The sequence below is a fragment of the Bubalus kerabau genome, chromosome 2, assembly GCF_029407905.1.
Source record: "Bubalus kerabau isolate K-KA32 ecotype Philippines breed swamp buffalo chromosome 2, PCC_UOA_SB_1v2, whole genome shotgun sequence".
Taxonomy (NCBI): Eukaryota; Metazoa; Chordata; class Mammalia; order Artiodactyla; family Bovidae; genus Bubalus; species Bubalus kerabau.
Window position 1 is genome coordinate 155452138 of NC_073625.1, and position 18242 is coordinate 155470379.

Below are 18242 nucleotides of genomic sequence, written 5' to 3' on the forward strand. Positions count from 1 at the left end.
AAAACACATGAGATTTTCAGATTAGATGGTATCCAGACTAGTCTAATGAGCTAGTCCAATGTAACTGGAGGATTTCAGAATCCAGGAAAATAAAGTTTGTCACTGTTTCCATCATTTCCCCATCATTGGCATGAAGTAATAGGACCAGATACCATGATTTTAGTTTTTTGAATGTTGAGTTTTAAGCCAGCTTTTTCACGCTCCCCTTTCACTTTCATCAAGAGGCTCTTTAGTTCCTCTTTGCCTTCTGCCATAAGAGTGGTGTCGTCTGCATATCTGAGGTTATTGATACTTCTCCTGGCTTCTGTTTCATCCAGCCTGGCATTTTGCATGATGTACTCTTCATATAAGTTAAATAAGTAGGGTGACAATATACAGCCTTGACGTACTCCTTTCCCAATTTGGAACCAGTCTATTGTTCCACGTCTGGTTCTAACTGTTGCTTCTTGACATGCACACAGATTTCTCAGGAGGCAGGTAAGGTGGTCTGGTATTCCCATCTCTTTCAGAATTTTCCACAGTTTATTGTGATCTACACACTCAAAGGCTTTGGTGTAGCCAATAAAGCAGAAGTAGATGTTTTTCTGGAACTCTCTTGCTTTTTTGATGTTCCAACGGATGTCGGCAATTTGATCTCTGGTTCCTCTCCCTTTTCTAAATTCAGCTTGAACATCTGGAAGTACTCGGTTCATGTACTATTGAAGCTTCCCTCGCCTGGAGAATTTTGAGCATTACTTGGCTAGCCTGTGAGATGAGTGCAATTGTGTGGTAGTTTGAACATTCTTTGGCATTGCCTTTCTGTGGGATTGGAATGAAAACTGACTTTTCCCATCCTGTGGCCATTGCTGAATTTTCCAAATTTGCTGGCATATTGAGGGCAGCACTTTCCCAGCATCATCTTTTAGGATTTGAAGTAGCTCAACTGGAATTCCATCACCTCCACTAACTTTGTTCATAGTGATGTTTCCTAAGTCCCACTTGACTTAGCATTCCAGGATGTCTGGCTCTAGGTGAGTGATCACACCACTGTAGTTATCTGGGTCATGAAGATCTTTTTTGTATAGTTCTTCGGTGTATTCTTGTCACCTCTTCTTAATATCTTCGGCTTCTGTTAGGTTCATACCGTTTCTATCCTTTATTGTGCCCATCGTCACATGAAATGTTTCCTTGGTATCTCTTATTTTCTTGAAGACATCTCTAGTCTTTCCTATTCTATCCTTTTCCTCTATTTCTTTGCATTGGTCACTGAGGAAGGCTTTCCTTGTCTTTCCTTGTTATTCTCTGGAACTCTACATTCAGATGGGTATATCTTTCCTTTTTTCCTTTGCCTTTTGCTTCTCTTCTCTCAGCTATTCGTAAGGCCTCCTCAGACAACCATTTTTCCTTTTTTGCATTTCTTTTTCTTGGGGATGGTCTTGATCACTGCCTCCTGTACAATGTCACAAACCTCGTCCATAGTTCTTCAGGGACTCTGTCTATCAGATTTTTTCACTTGAATCTGTTAGTCACTTCCATTGTATAATCGTAAGGGATTTAAGTTATACCTCAGTGGCCTAGTGGTTTTCCCTACTTTCTTCAATTTAAGTCTGAATTTTGCAATAAGGAATTCATGATCTGAGCCACAGTCAGCTTCTAGTCTTGTTTTTGCTGACTGTATAGAGTTTCTCCATCTTTGGCTGCAAAGAATATAATCAATGTGATTTTGGTATTGACCATTTGGTCTCCAAAATCACCGCAGATAGTGACTGCAGACATGAAATGAAAAGGTGCTTGCTCCTTGGAAGAAAAGCTATGACCAACCTAGACAGCATATAAAAAGAAGAGACATTACTTTGCTAACAAAGGTCTGTCTAGTCAAAGCTATGGTTTTTCCAGTAGTCATGTATGGATGTGAGAATTGGACAATAAAGAAAGCTGAGCGCCGAAGAACTGATGCTTTTGAACTGTGGTGTTGGAGAAGACTCTTGAGAGTCCCTTGGACTGCAAGCAGATCAAACCAGTCAATCCTAAAGGAAATGAGTCCTGAATATTCATTGGAAGGACTCATGCTGAAGCTGAAACTAATACTTTAGCCACCTGATGCGAAGAACTGACTCACTGGAAAAGATCCTGATGCTGGGAAAAATCAAAGGCAGGAGGAGAAGGGGACAACAGAGGATGAGACGACTGGATGGCTCCACTGACTCGATGGACATGAGTTTGAGCACTCTCTGGGAGTTGGTGACGGACAGGGAAACCTGGTGTGCTGCAGTCCATGGGACTGCAAAGAGTCGGATACAACTGAGCAACTGAACGGAACTGAACTGGAGGATTATTAAATGACTTCTATCTCATTTCCTTTAGAATGAAACCTTGATCTAAATCTCACACTTTATACAACAATTAAATCAAAATAGATCACATTCTCAAATCTAAAATGTAAAAGTATAAAATTTTTCTTAAACATGCCACTAAAATAACAGTCCATAAAAAACAAAAAAATCAATAAACTAGATCTCATCAAAATTAAAACTAAAATTGTAGCAATATTATAAATGAGAACATAAAGGACCATTACACTGTAGCAATATATATTTGAGGTTAAACTATGACCACACATGGGACTTCCCTGGTGGCACCGTGGTAAAAGAATCTGCTTGCAATTGAGAAGACAGAGGATACACAGGTTTGATCCCTGGGTCGGGAAGATCCCCTGGAAGAGGACATAACTGACTCCAGTATTCATGCCTGGAAAATCCCAAGGACAGAGAAGCCTGGCGGACTACAGTCCTCAGGGCTGCAAAGAGTCAGACACGACTGAAGCGACTAAGCATGCACGCACACATGGCCATACATAGATGTCATAAATTTGTGAGGCTATATGAAAATAGGTAGTTTGCTCTTTGATAAACCTGTAAGAATGCTAGGATTTATTTCACATTTTTTCATTTAAATAAAATTAATTATTTACACTTACCAGCAGCTTCTAGAACCAATTGCAGTCTTGCTTTGGCCTGTTCAGCTGGTGGCTAAAAATCAACCGTAAAAAACATATACAAGTCAGTTTTAACAGAGCTTTAAATTAATGTATTATTATGTGAGTATCAGAAAATTTAGTGAACTTTATCATAATCTGTCAGGGGACGTTCAACTTTAAGGGATCCAATATGTTATTCTCTTCTTTTGTGTGCAGCTTCTCAAGGACTCTATTCCTTATCAGTTCCTGGAAAACAGGAACAAGCAGAGCTGCACGAAGTTCTCAGGACTGAGATCATGAGAAAGGGCACCTGCTTGGATTCCTTTCAGTGACTCCCTTCAGTGACCTTTTACTTACAGGTAATCTATTCAGTTATGCCCCTCTTACTCAGGATATGGAATGCTTTCTGGCCCTTTCAAGATTGTTATTTGCTTGGCTTTGTTTTTGCTCAATTTTTTTACTGCCTAAAGCTGCCTTCTATGAAGATATATAAATGTGTGTTTCTGCAAATAAAGCACCCTTGTTTCATTCAAGACTTGGGTCCCCTGCATCCCTCTTCTTGTCAACTCCAGTCCCCAGGTCCTGGTCTACAAAGACCGTGACAGTAGCAGTATTAACATCAACCCACACCTTAACAAAATTTCATCACAGCAGCTCTACCAATCTACTTTCTCACTCTAGTAATCGAATCAAACTTTTCATTATTATGAAGATTATAATGAAAAGTGTGAAGAATGAAGTTCTTTCTTTTTCTTTTTTACTGGAATAGGTTTTATCTACTACCCAACTTGTACAGTCAGCAACAGGCAAAAGAAAGGCAATTTAATAATGAGGCAAAATCAACACATTTAACAACATACTCTCAGGTTGTGTTATTTCTATGGAAACATGCAAAATGACCTATATAAATATCAACTTAAAGTCCAATACCTTAGGCAAATATTATATTCTAAAACCAAATATTTCCTGCTTTCGTCACAGTATTTGAAAGGAGTAATTGTGATAAAGATAAGACACAATGTGAATTACTGCTATCAGTTCCCATTAATGTTCTTAAAATTATTCTCTCAATGAACTTTGATTCAATACAGATGATAATGTTGAAAATACTTTCCTACGAGTGACCTTATTCTGAGATTTTCAGATAATATATATTGACAGTATGCAAACTATAACATGGATTGTATCAAGCTTATGATTTTTATGAAAGATCTGTTAAAAACTGAAATACTTAAGACTTTACAATAAGTTTCTGAATAATATCATGTTTATATAGGATACTATTATTTGAGAATTAATATTTTCCAAGATATATTTGAATGTTTTGCAATTTGTAGAAAAACAGCCTGAAAATAATTATAAAACTGGATACAGGAAGGAGATGTTATGCTCTGAAAGGTGTAAGAATTTGAATGGTGCTTCTGAATAACCTATAAGACAAATGATGGGAAAGTGGTAGATGCATCGGCAAAGAAGACAGGGAGAACCTTTTATATCATGGGAGAGGGAGTAAACTATGGTTTAAACCTGATTTTGTAAACAAGTTTTACTGAAACACAGACATGCTCATTTGTTTATGTATTGTCTATAGTTGCTTTCGTGCTCAACTCAACAGCAGCAGAGTCAATTGTTTGTGGTAGGAAACTTATGGCTGGCAAAGTCTAAAATATTTACTACCTAGATCTTTAAGGAAAAATCTGTTGACTTCTGCCATATAAGATGCATAGACTTGGGAGAATTTGAAACAGTGGGGTGATGAGATGAGATCTGCACTCTGATACATCATTCTAGCAATATATTTGAGGATGAACTGAAAAGAACAAAACAGAAGGCAAGGAGTTCAGTTAGGGAGCAATTAAAGAAATTCAGGTGAGAGTTGATGAGGGCCTGGGGTGGTGCAGGAATAGTAAGGTTGGACAGGAAAAACTAGATTTGAGAAAAATTTAATTGGTAACATGAAAGGACTGATTGAAAATGAGAGAAGAAGGAGCTAACAAACAAAAAGGATATTTTGTATATGTCTGTAGAAAAAAAGATATGTAAGTATGTTTTATGAAGTTATAAAACTGATATCTACTGAATATGATCTCTGTAACAGTTATAAAGGAAACTGCCTATATGAGTCAAGCAACTAACACAAACATTTATAATGATGACAACAATTTCACAACATCTCACATCACTTTGAGGGAACAGAGTAAATGTGCAGAACTGTGGAGCCCATGGCCCAGCTAAACAAAGCTGCTGGAACTCAGCAACAACTCACTGTTATGCAGAAATGCAAGTCTAGGGTCATCAAATTTCTTGATTTTTCCTAAGACTTTAAGTCACCTAAAAGACCAAATAGTGTGTGGAACAAACAGTTCTTCTCAGAACCAGATTCAATCCCCAGTCTGTGACCCTGCCATCGACTTAACAGACACAGTAGAAACATGATACTTTGTGCATCATGAAATAACTAGAATGGCAAGAAGGAAATGATGTTCTGACTAGCAGGTCTCAGAATTATGAAGTATACAGTTCAGAGTATCCTAGTAACCAGTGATCTTTGATAGAAAAAGGCGAGACACTGTATTGGTTAAGATATTTCATGGAAAAATTATAGGTTTTTCATAAGGAGAGAGTAACAAATAAGAAATATTTAAGACAAATATACAAAGTGATGGGAACCAACATCCAATAAAATATTCACAATATTGTTAAAGTCTCTTAACCCACAAAATCCCACTCCATAGCAGCTCTCTCTCTCCCCTACTTAAGACCACTCTCTTAAAAACATAGTGATTATCATCCCTAAAGAGTCTTGATGGTTGATGCTCAAGATAAAACACTTGTTAAAACATATTTATATTTATTAATTTCTTTAACAATCTATAATACAGGATTAATATTTCAAAGATAAAGAAAACCAGGGAATAAGAGTAGTTTACTAACTTGTTTTTACTAGTAAATGACAGATTGAAATTAAGACCTACTGACTCCAGATCTGAGGATTCTTCTAAGTACTAGGATATTCATAAAGCCAAAGCAATTAATTTCATATAGAAAAGAATAAGGATAGACTTTTTATTTTCAGTCTTTATAATTTAATTTTGGTAATATTTTGTTTATCTAAGATTGGTAAATGGTACTAATGTTATTCAGAGCTAGAAAAGAAACTTTCCTGCCAGACTACTCTGTCCATGGGGTTCTCCAGGCAATAATACTAGAGTGGGTTGCCATGCCCTCCTCCAGTGGATCTTCCCAACCCAGGGATCAATCCTGCATCTCTTATGTCTCCTGTACTGGCAGGCAGATTGTTTACCACTAGAGCCACCTGAAAGTGAAAGTGAAAGTCGCTCAGTCATGTCCGACTCTTTGTGACCCCATGGACTATACAGTCCATGGAATTCTCCTGGCCAGAATACTGGACTGGGTAGCCTTTCCCTTCTCCAGGGGATCTTCCCAACCCAGGGATTGAACCAGAGTCTCCTGCATTGCAGGTGGGTTCTTTACCAACTGAGCTATCTAGGAAACTACCTGGGAAGCCCTAAATAAGTAAGAAACTAGCATCAAATACAAACGTTTGGAATACAGCAATTTCTCATTATAAGAACTATAAAATGAAGACATATTTAAGAACACAATGTCAAAATTATATTGCATGAAGCAAACTTACAGAGAAAAAACTGTATCCTGTTGAAAAATAATATTCCTTACATCAAAATGAGTAATACATAGTTTGATAAACAATATTACCAAAATTGAAATATAGAGAAATGTGTTCCCTTAAAAAATAAATATTAGCATTGACATTTACAGAATAATAAGAATAGTATAAAATTTTACTGTAAGTTTTCATATCATACATATCATATTCTAAACTAATCAAGGTCCTTTTTTGGGGAGAAGGGGGTTAAAAGTCTTTTATTGCCATGGATTATATAGAACTGCCCTGCTCTCTCCCTTTCCCTTGGTAGCCAAGTATACCCGCATAACTCCATCTGTAAACCCAAGTTTTAGACAAGAGCACTCACTTTCTTAGGAAGAAACAAAAGCTCCTAAGATGAAACCAAAAGAGAGGGCAATCTCTTGATGATTATGGAGATGAGCATCCTCAAGGTTTAGACTGTTTCCTTCAACTTTGGTTTTACCTTATCTAGTCCAATTCCCTGAGTTCCTTACAAATTGACTGCATGTCTAGATTCTCAAAATACTGCCAAAGCTAACATTCCAAACAAGCACAATTCTTTGAACCATGACCATAAAAAAAAAAAGAGAGAGAGAGAGAGAAGCAAAAAGAAGCCTAACCTTAACAAAAACCATTTAAACTATTTGCTCACTATTCTCACTTCTATTCATTTTTAGCTTCCTAACCACTGGCCACCACTATGGAAATTCTGCAAGTTGATGAAACTATAGCCATTCCAGCTGCCAACCACAGTCTTGGGGTTGTTAATGACAGGGAAGTATAAAGTCTGAAAAACTTGCCAAGCAAACAGTGAACTCAAGCTTAGAAAGAAACAATTCACAAGATCAAAATTAGGACTGCATTATATGGTTTTCAGCTATTACTCTCAATTTTATCTTATCATGTGCTCATTTTGTACAAAAAATATATACAGTGAGGATACTGGAAGATGGCAGAGTAGAAGCACCAGGAATCTATCTCCCCATCTAGACAGTAATGGCACTGGCAGAATCTTTCAGACATAACTCTTTTAGAACTCTGGATTCTGTTGAAAGCTGGCAACTACCAGGGGAAGACAGTATACTGCAGTTAATTTCTGTCAATTTCAGCTATTAGGGACTTCCCTGGTAGTTCAGTGGTTAAAAGTTCCCTCTCTCAGTGCAAGGGGCACAGGTCTGTTCCCTGGTCAGGGAACTAAGATACTGCGTGCCACATAGTGTGGCCTAAAAATAGTAATAATAAACTTACTGTTTTAAAAAAATTCGGCTATAAGCACAGTAGCAACTATCCATCCCCCAATGCCAGCCATGTGGCTAACAGCAGTGCATCTGCTCCTGAAGCTGCTTGCCCACAGCATAAGTGTTGGTAAGAAGGTGGAGAAATTGGAATCCTTTTGTACTGATGACAGGAATTAAAACAGTACAGTGTTGTGGAAAACAATAATGCAGTAACTCAAAAAACTGAAACACAGAATTATCATATGATCCAGAAATTCCAAATCTGGGTACAGACCCCCCAAAATTAGAAGCAGGGTCTTGAAGAGACATTTGTACACTCATGTTCATAGAAGCATAATTCATGATAACTAAAATGGAAACACCCAAGTGTCCACTGAATGAGTGGAGAAGCAAAATGTGGTATAAAGATACAGTGAAATATTATTCAGTTTTTAAAAAGGTGGAAATTCTATAATATGCTACAACATGGATATGATCAGAAAAGATGTTTGATGTGATTTTAATCTTCTTAAATTTATTGGGACTTGTTTTGTGTCCCAACATATGGTCAACCCTTGAGAAAGTTCCATGACTACCTAAGAAGAACGCGTTTTCTGCTGCATTTAAATGGAAAGTTCTGCATAAATCTATCAGATCCATCTGGCCTAATGTTTCATTTAAGGCTGTTGTTTCCTTTTTGACTTTCTGTCTAGATGATCATTGATGTCAGTAGGTTGTTGAAGTCCCCTATGAATAATACATTATTGTCAATTCCTCCCTTTAGTAATTGTTTGGTATAGTCTGATGGACCTATGTTGTGCTGTGCTGTGCTTAGTCACTCAGTCGTGTCCAACTCTTTGTGACCCTGTAGACTGTAGCCTGCCAGGCTCCTCTGTCCATGGGGATTCTCCAGGCAAGAATACTGGAGTAGGTTGCTATGCCTTCCTCCAGGGAATCTTCCCCACCCAGGGATTGAACCCAGGTCTCCCGACTTCCCTGGTGGCTCAGATGGTAGCACATCAGTCTACAATGTGGGAGACCTGGGTTCGATCCCTGGGTTGGGAAGGTTCCCTGGAGAAGGAAATGACAACCCACTCCAGTACTCTTGCCTAGAAAATCCCATGGGCGGAGGAGCCTGGTGCAGGCTACTGTCCATGGGGTCGCAAAGAGTCAGACACGACTGAGTGACTTCACTTCACTCCCGAATTGCAGGCAGATTCTTTACCACCTGAGCCCTCAGGAATGCCTAAGAATACTGGAGTGGGTAGCCTATTCCTTCTCCAAGAATCAAAGCCAGGGTTTCCTGCATTCCAGGTGGATTCTTTACCAGCTGAGCTACCAGGGAAGCCAGGACCTATGTTAGGTGCATATATTTTAATAACTGATGTTGTCTCAGTGAATTGTCCTCTTTATCAGTATATAATGTCCATCTTTGTCTCTTGTTACATTTTTTGGCTTGAAGCTTATTTTGTCTGATATGTGTATGGCTATCCGACTCTTTGTGACCCCATGAACTGTAGCCCACGAGGCTCCTCCATCCATGAAATTTTCTAGGCAAGAATACTGGAGTGAGTTGCCATTTCCTTCTCCAGGGGATCTTCCCGACCCAGGGATCAAACCTGGGTCTCCCGCATTGCAGGCAGACGCTTTACTGTCTGAGCCACCAGGGAATCCCATACCTACTCATTTTTGGTTGCCATTTGTTTGGAGTATTATCTCTCAGTTTTTCACTTTTAGCTTATTTTTGCCTTGAGAGCTGAGGTGAATCTCCTAAAGGAAGCATATAGTTGAGTTTTGCTTTTTAATCTGTCTAGCCACTGTATTTTTTGATGGGTGAATCAGATCCATTTACATTTATCAATCATTGAATGATGAGGACTTAGCACTGTCATTATAACTTTTATTTTCTCGTTCTGTATTTACAGTGTTTCTTTTCCCCTGTGTTTCTGCCTACCATTTTAGTTGAGTGGTTTTCTATGATGATTTTAGAGAAACATCATAGAAAACACTGGTTTTCTCTGTTTTTATGTTTTGTGCCTCTACACTAGATTTATGTTTTGTGGTTACCATGCAGTTTATATAAAATGTCTTGGTAAAATAGTCCTTTTTCTGCTGATGGCATCTTATGTTCATTTATCTATATGAGTTCTATCCTTTTCCTCCTTCCCTTTTGTGTCTTGTCTCAAATTATTTCTTTTCATGTTGTGAGTTTGTTACCAAAGTAGTTACAGCTATTTGTATGCTTTTTTCCCCCTTTTAACCTTCATGGTATAATAAAGTATTTAAATATCTATTTGGATACAAAGTTATAATTTTCTGATTCTATCTATCACCGCAGTCAAAGTTTTGATATTTTTGCTTTCTTGTTTCTGGTATAAGAGCTACTTTAGACATTTATTGTTAAGTTCACTTTCACTTTTCACTTTCATGCACTGGAGAAGGAAATGGCAACCCGCTCCAGTGTTCTTGCCTGGAGAATCCCAGGGGCGGCAGAGCCTGGTGGACTGCTGTCTATGGGGTCGCACAGAGTCGGACATGACTGAAGCGACTTAGCAGCAGCAGCAGCAGTGCTGATGAAGACCCTAAGCTTTTTTTGCCTGAGAAAATCTATTTCTCCATCATATCTGAATGATAATCTTGCTAGATAGACTATGTTTGGCTGATAGAATTTCTTCAACTTTTTTTGTATCTTATTTCTCATTCCTCTTCTACTTATACTGTTTCTCTATTTCTACTTATAGAATTCTCTGTATTCTCTCTTCCAAATGGTCTGGTTTACTTCCAATGTTTTCTAATGCATTCTTCATCTTGTTGATTGAAATTTTCAGCTCCAGAATTTCTGTTTGGTTCTTTTTTTAGAGTTTCAAGCTTTATCCCTGAGCTCATTAACCTGCCTTCTAACTTTTCTTGTAGTTCACTGAGCTTCCTCATAACAGATATTTTGAATACTCTATCAGTTAGATTGCAATATTCCATGACTTTATGCTTGCTTTCTAGAGAACTGTCATTTTCTTTTTGTGGTATAGTACTCTTGCTCGATAAGTTGTTCTTCATGGTGCTTGATGAGTTGTTCTTCTGGTGCATTTAAAGAAGCAAACGCCTTTCTACTTCATTCTAACCATTCAACAGGTTAGAAATCAGAGGCCTTTATTTGTTTTCCAATAAATGATGTTATACTACACAAATCTCACATGACCTGCCTCTGATTATATTTGAGAGCCAGCACTTTCCATCTCTACCACCTCTGTTAGAGGCATCACTCTGTGCCTTCCTTATCACTATTTGTGCCTTGAAGGTCACTGGTGCCCTGCTGCTGCTAGGTCACCCCTTGGAGCACTGGAATGGTGGGCCCTTCTGCCATGTCCACGATATCCTGAGTCCCAAGCTCTGCCACCATGGAGGGTGAGGGTGGAAGAGGAGTCAGGGGTGCATGGACACCTCTGCCATGGCTGGTGTTGTCCGTATGCAGCTCTGTTGCTTCAGGTGGGGAGGGAAGTGGCGGCTCTGGCCCCACTGTCACTGCAGCCCAGTCACCTGTGGCCACAGCTGCCCTGTGTGCCATCTCTCCTGCTGCGGCCAGGAAGTCAAGTCATGTATGCCACCTCCTCTGCTGCTACTTAGTTCCATGCACCTAGGGTACAGCTGCTGAGACTGGAGGGCCATTATCACAAGCAGCCCCCTCTGCTGTTTCCTCAATTCTATCTCCCTATGTGTTCCAGACCACCCACTCCTATTTAGATGTACAGATATATGTAGAATTCTCTGGCATTCTGGTATGCTGGGCAGAGTCAACTTTACTGAGTAGTATACGTTTTACTAGTTGAATTCTGAAGGGCTAAGACAAAGGTATTGTCTCATTCCATGCCATGAAGCTGACATTACTCCAATAACATTTCAAATTTCAAAGATCTTACAGCATAATGAGGAAAATAATAAAAATAATAACAATTTAAAGAAACTACAAATTTACTAAATGTCTAGACTGTGTGTTATTTCTATATTCTCTTAAAGATTTCAGACAGTGGCTTCCCTAATGACTCAGACAGTAAAGAATCTGCCTGCAATACAGGGGACCTGGATTGGATCCCTGGGTTGGGAAGATCCCCTGGAGAAGGAAATGGCAACCCACTCCAATATTCTTGCCTGGAGAATTTCATGGACAGAGGAGCTTGATGGGCTACTGTCCATGGGATTGTAAAGAGCTGGACACAACTGGGTTGCTGCTGCTGCTGCTAAGTCGCTTCAGTCCTATACGACTCTGTGCGACCCCACAGACGGCAGCCTATCAGGCTCCACCTTCCCTGGGGCCCTCCAGGCAAGAACACTGGAGTGGGTTGCCATTTCCTTCTCCAATGCATGAAAGTGAAGTCACTCAGCCGTGTCCGACTCTTAGCAACTTCACGGACTGCAGCCTACCAGGCTCCTCCATCCATGGGATTTTTCAGGCAAGAGTACTGGAGTGGGTGCCATTGCCTTCTCCAGGACACAACTGGGTAACTAACACTTTATCAAGGTATAATAAAACTATAATATATTACACCATCTAAAGCACACAGTTTATAGGTTTTGACATATGTATACAGCCATGCAGGCATCGTTACTGTTAAGATAATCAGCATGTCCATTACTCATAAATTTTCTACATCCTTCTCTAATTCTTCCATGCCCCTCTGTACCTCTATTCCACTTCCCAGTTCCCAGGCAACCACTGATCTGCTTTCTATCATTACACATTACTTTGCATTTTATACTATGTTATACAGATGGAATCATATGATATATACTCTTTTATGTCTAGGTTTTAAATTCAGCATAATTATTTTGAAATTCATCCACGCCATTGTGTATATTGACATACATTCCTTTTTCCTTCTGGATAGTATTCCATTGTAAATAAACACTACAACTTCTTTATGCATTCACCTATGGACATACAATTTTTGACTATTATAAAACACATTATAAACATTCAGGTAAAAGTCTCTGTATAAATATATGATTTCATACCTCTTGGGTAAATATCTAGGATTGGAATGGTTGAGTTATATGGTAAACATATGTTTAACAGTTTAAGAAAATACCAAACTGTTTCCAAAGTAGTTTCACATTCCTGCTAGCATGGTATAAGAGTTTCTTGCTCCACATCCTAGTCATGACTTAATATAACTTATACTAAGTTTTAATCTATATTTTCCCAATGATTATTGGTGCCGAGCATCTTTCCACGTGTGTGTTTATTACCTATATACATATATTAGATGGTAAAATAGATGGTCAAATCTTTTGTCGATTTATTAAACTGCTTTCTTATTATTGAGTTTTCAGAGTTCTTAATTATAATGACAGTAATTTTTCATATACAAGGTTTGCAAATTGGATACACTCACAGGGAATTATATATTTACACTTATAAAGCCCCTCCCCTATTGAGGGACTTGTTTTTCATTATCATAAGAGATTCTTTTGAAGAGCAGAATTCGCTAAAATGGATAAAGTCCAATTCATCAATTCTTTCTTTTATAAAAATGATGTTTCTGTGATGTTATATCTAAGAAATCTTATGTAACCTTAATTCACAAAGATTTGCCCTATGCGTGTATTTAGAAGTTTTGTAGTTTCTGATTACATTTAGCTCTATGAAATACATTTTGCTAAATTTGTACATGGTGCAACATATACACCGAGAACCCTTTCATTTTTCTGTAGGTTTTTTGCCTTTGAATATTTGTTAAAAATCAATTGGGTATATTTATTCACAGAAATGAGTCTATTTCTAGACTGTCTATGCTGTTCCATTGATCTATTTGTCAATATCGGTACTAATACTACATTGTCTTTATTTACTACTACAGTTTTATATTAACTCTTGAAATCAGGAAGAATAACTCCTCCAACTTCTTTTTGAAGTAGTTTTGGTTCTTCTAGGTCTTTTGCATCCCCAGTTTCAAAAAATAAAAAAAAACGTTTATTAGTTTCTACAAAAAAAAACAAAAAGTCCCTGCTAAGATTTTACCATGGGATTGCATTGAATCTACATAGCCATTTGAGGAGAGCAAACATCTTAACAATGTTAAATTTTAGCCTGGTATATATTTTTCTATTACTTTTACCTCTTAGTCTATACACCTGAAAAAATTCTGCATTTTAATTAGAATATTTAGACCAATTTGAACTGTGGTGCTGGGAAAAACTCTTGAGAGTCCCTTGTGCAGCCAGGAGATCAAATCAGTCAATTCTAAGGGAAATCAACCCTGAATATTCATTGGAAGGACTGATGCTGAAGCTGAAGCTTCAATCAATACTTGGCTACCCGATGTGAAGAACTAACTCATTGGAAAAGACCCTGATGCTGGCAAAGATTGAGGGCAGGAGAGAAGGGGATAACAGAGGATGAGATGGTTGGATGGCATCATAGACTCAATGGAGATGAATTTAAGCAAACTCCGAGAGATAGTGAAGGGCAGGGAATCCTGGAGTGCTGCAGTTCATGGGGTCACAAATAGTCGGACATGACTTAGCAATTGAACAGCAATTAATCTACTACATTGCTGTTCGTTTTCTATTTGTCCCACCCAATTGTTTGCTCCCCTGCCCCTTTTTTTCCCTGCCTTTTCTTAGATTGAACCCTGGTGGCTCAGACGGTAAAGTGTCTGCCTGCAATGCAGGAGACCCGGGTTCGATTCCTGGGTTAGGAAGATCCCCTGGAGAAGGAAATGGCAATCTACTTCAGCACTCTTGCCTGGAAAATCCCATGGATGGAGGAGCCTGATAGGCTACAGTCCATGGGGTCGCAAAGAGTCGGACACGACTGAGCAACTTCACTTTCTTAGATTGACCATATTTATAACTCCATTTTATATTCTTTGTTGGCTTATTAGCTACAACTCTTTTGTGTTACTTGGGTTGTTGCTTTAGAGTTCACAGTATACACCTTTAACTTCTTACCCTCTATCTTCACTACATCATTTCCTATACACTATAAAAACCTTATAATAGGATCCTCTCATTTCTCCTTTCCCAGCCTCTGTATTAGTATTGTCATTGCTGTCACATATTATTATAAACTCCACAGTACCTTGTGCTTATTCTTTAAACATTATCTTTTAAAGAGACATCTTTACCCGTGATGTTATCATTTCCAGGACTCTCTATTATTTTATCAATCCAGTTTTCCATCCAGTATCATTTTCTAATGCTGAAAGGGGTTCCTTTGATATTTCTTGTAGTGCAGGATGTTTGGTGATGAATTCTTGCCACTTCTGTGTCTCTTTTTTAAAAGTCTCCATTCAGCCTTCATTTTTGAAATATATTTTCCCAGGGTACAGAATTCCAGGTGTATAGTATTTTTTTCCCACTATTTTTAAGACGTTGTTTTACTGTCTTGTAGTTTGCATTGTCTCTAATGACAAATCTGCTTCCACAGTCTTGTTTCCTCATACATAATAACAATAATATTTTATCTGCTTTTAAGATTTTCTTCTCACAACTGGTTCTAAGCAATTTGATTGTGATATGCCTTGGTGTATTTTTCCTCACATTTCATGTGCTTGGGGCTTGTTGTGCTTCTTGGAACTTCTGGTTTATAGTTTTTATCAAGTTTGGAAATATTTTAGACATTAGGTCTTTGAGTATATTTTTCCGGTTTCCCAGGTGGCACTAGTAGTAAAGAACCCTTGTGCCAATGCAAGGATGCTTTCAGTTGCCCCCTTTCTCACCTTTCCTTTCAGGATTCTAGTGACAGGCATGTTGCGTACTTGATCGCCTGAAGTTGTACCACAGCTCAAAATTGCTCCCTTTTCCCTGCTTTTCTTTTTAGTATTTTTCTCTCCAGTTTCATTTTGAAAAGTTCCTTTTGCTATGTCTTTGATTTCAAGAATCCATCTCTTGCAATATGTCATCTCCATTAATCCCATCCAGTGTAATTTTCATCTCAGTCATGTAGTTTTCATATTAAGAAACTTTATTTTTTAATAGCTTTCATATTTCTTCTAAATATGTTCAGTCTTTTAGCACCTCTCTGACCACATGAAATGTAATTATAATTGTTAATGTCCTTGTCTACTAATTCTTTATTGTATAAATTCTGAGTCAGTTTTAACTGATTGATTTTTCAAATACATGTTATATTGTCTTGGTTTCATGAATATATGGTAATTTTTGATAGAATATCAGACATAGAGAATTTTATTTTGCTGCGTGTTGGATATTTTGTATTCCTATAAATTACCTTGTTGTTTGTTCTGGGACATAATTACTTGGAAGCAGTTTGATCCTTTCAGTTCTGGCTTTGTTAAGCAAGACCAGAATAACTCTGTGGTTGATGTCCCCCTCTATTGAGATAAGGCATTTTTATTTAGTACTTGCTTGGAAGCACCATGAATTAGGAGGCTTTCCATACTGATGGTTGGGAATGGCACTATTCCCAACTCTGTATCAGTGGGAGGTACGATTTTCTCTAATCATCTCACGTAGTTCTTTCCCAAGCTTTGGCTAGTTTCTTCACATGCAAGTACTGATGAGTAGTCTGTGGAACACTCAAGGGGCTCTCTGCAGATCTTCTACAGCTCACTCTTCTCTGGTAACCTGAGCTGTGAATTCTATAGGCTTTGCTTCCTGGGTATCACAGCTCTAACATCTCAACTCAATGAGACCACCAGGTACTGCCTGGGTTCTCCTACCCTGTAGCATGACTGGACAAGTTCTGTGGGCCTTAAGTTGGTGCAACTAAACAGCTCATCTCATTTTTCACATTTCTCAGGAATCACTGTTTTTCATGTCTGATGTCCATTATCTTGAGAGCTGTTTTTACAAATAATTTGTCCAAATTTTTAGTTGTTTGAGATGGGAGGATAAATCTGACCTACTGTTACATCTTCACTGGAATAGGAAGGCTATTATTTTTTTTTTTTAATACTAAGCATTGTGAAGAAAAGTTACTAGTACAAAGTTACATAGCCATTTTTCTAAGGTATGTTCATAACAATGCATTATATATACTCAAAACCTCTCAGTTCCCTTTGTCTGGACAACAGTTACTTCCTTTTCCTTATAAGCTAACTTATGAGTTGAGCTTCTTTAAGGCAACAATGTCTTACATCTCTGTGTCATTAGCACCTAGGATAGTGTTTGGAAAATAGTCAGTGCTTCAGTTCAGTTCAGTTCAGTCGCTCAGTCATGTCCGATTCTTTGTGACCCCATGAACTGCAGCACGCCAGGCCTCCTTGTCCATCGCCAACTCCCGGAGTACACTCAAACTCATGTCCATCGAGTCGGTGATGCCATCCAGCCATCTCATCCTCTGTCGTCCCCTTCTCCTCCTGCCCCCAATTCCTCCCAGCATCAGGGTCTTTTCCAATGAGTCAACTCTTTGCATGAGGTGGCCAAAGTATTGGAATTTCAGCTTTAGCATCAGTCCTTCCAATGAACACCCAGGACTGATCTCCTTTAGAATGGACTGGTTGGATCTCCTTGCAATCCAAGGGACTCTCAAGAGTCTTCTCCAACAGGGGCGCTGGCTGAGAGAAGCTACCCCATGCCCGAGGTTAGGGGCGGCAGCCGAGAGGAGCAACCCCATGTCCAAGGAGCGGCGGCTGTGCGGGCGCAGGAGGGCCGAGAGGAGCTACTCCACGTTCAAGGTCAGGAGGGGCGGCCGTGAGGAGATACCCCTCGTCCAAGGTAAGGAGCAGCGGCTGCACTTTGCTGGAGCAGCCGTGAAGAGATACCCCACGTCCAAGGTAAGAGAAACCCAAGTAAGATGGTAGGTGTTGAGAGAGGGCATCAGAGGGCAGACACACTGAAACCATAATCACAGTCAATGCTTAGCAGGTATATATATGAAACAAACTTCCTTGCAACTTTTCAAAATCTTATAATTATCATATATAAAATAATTCTGAAGCATAAATTCTACAGAATTCTACATGTCAGGAAGAATTTACCTAAAAAACAGATGGATTATTGAGAGAATGATAATGATACTGTGGAAATTATAACAAATAGTAAAAATGAACCATGTAATCTACACTTAATAAGTTTTTTAACCAACTTATTTGATAATAAAATGGCAATCCTTAAAGTGATCACATGAGCTCTAAATATATATATATATATAAGTGATAATTTCTTTGTGCCATATCTTTTACAGCAACATGGCAGATATCCTGAAAAAGAGTATAAACTACTTAAAAAACTAAATTTTTGGAAAAAAAATAGTTGTTATTTATTACATGATTATAATGTTCCAGAGACTGTGCTAAGCACTTTACATACATCTCATTTAACAAAATTCACATAACGATCCTAACAAGACAGGCATTTTTAATGCCATCTCTTAGATGAAGAATAAATTACCATAAGTCACAAAGGTGATAAGGTGGCAGAACCTGTATTTTAACCCAGA

General features: G+C 38.4%; 1 protein-coding gene across 2 annotated transcripts in view; it reads right to left on the bottom strand.

Moving 5' to 3' along the window:
* The window catches only part of RSRC1 (arginine and serine rich coiled-coil 1), a 434626-nt gene that overhangs the window by 190807 nt on the left and 225577 nt on the right, over window positions 1–18242 (bottom strand). For both annotated transcript variants that reach the window (XM_055569240.1, XM_055569241.1), the window contains exon 6: window positions 2957–3008. In XM_055569240.1, coding sequence (XP_055425215.1) covers window positions 2957–3008 — 52 coding nt within the window. The remainder of the gene's footprint in view (window positions 1–2956; window positions 3009–18242) is intronic.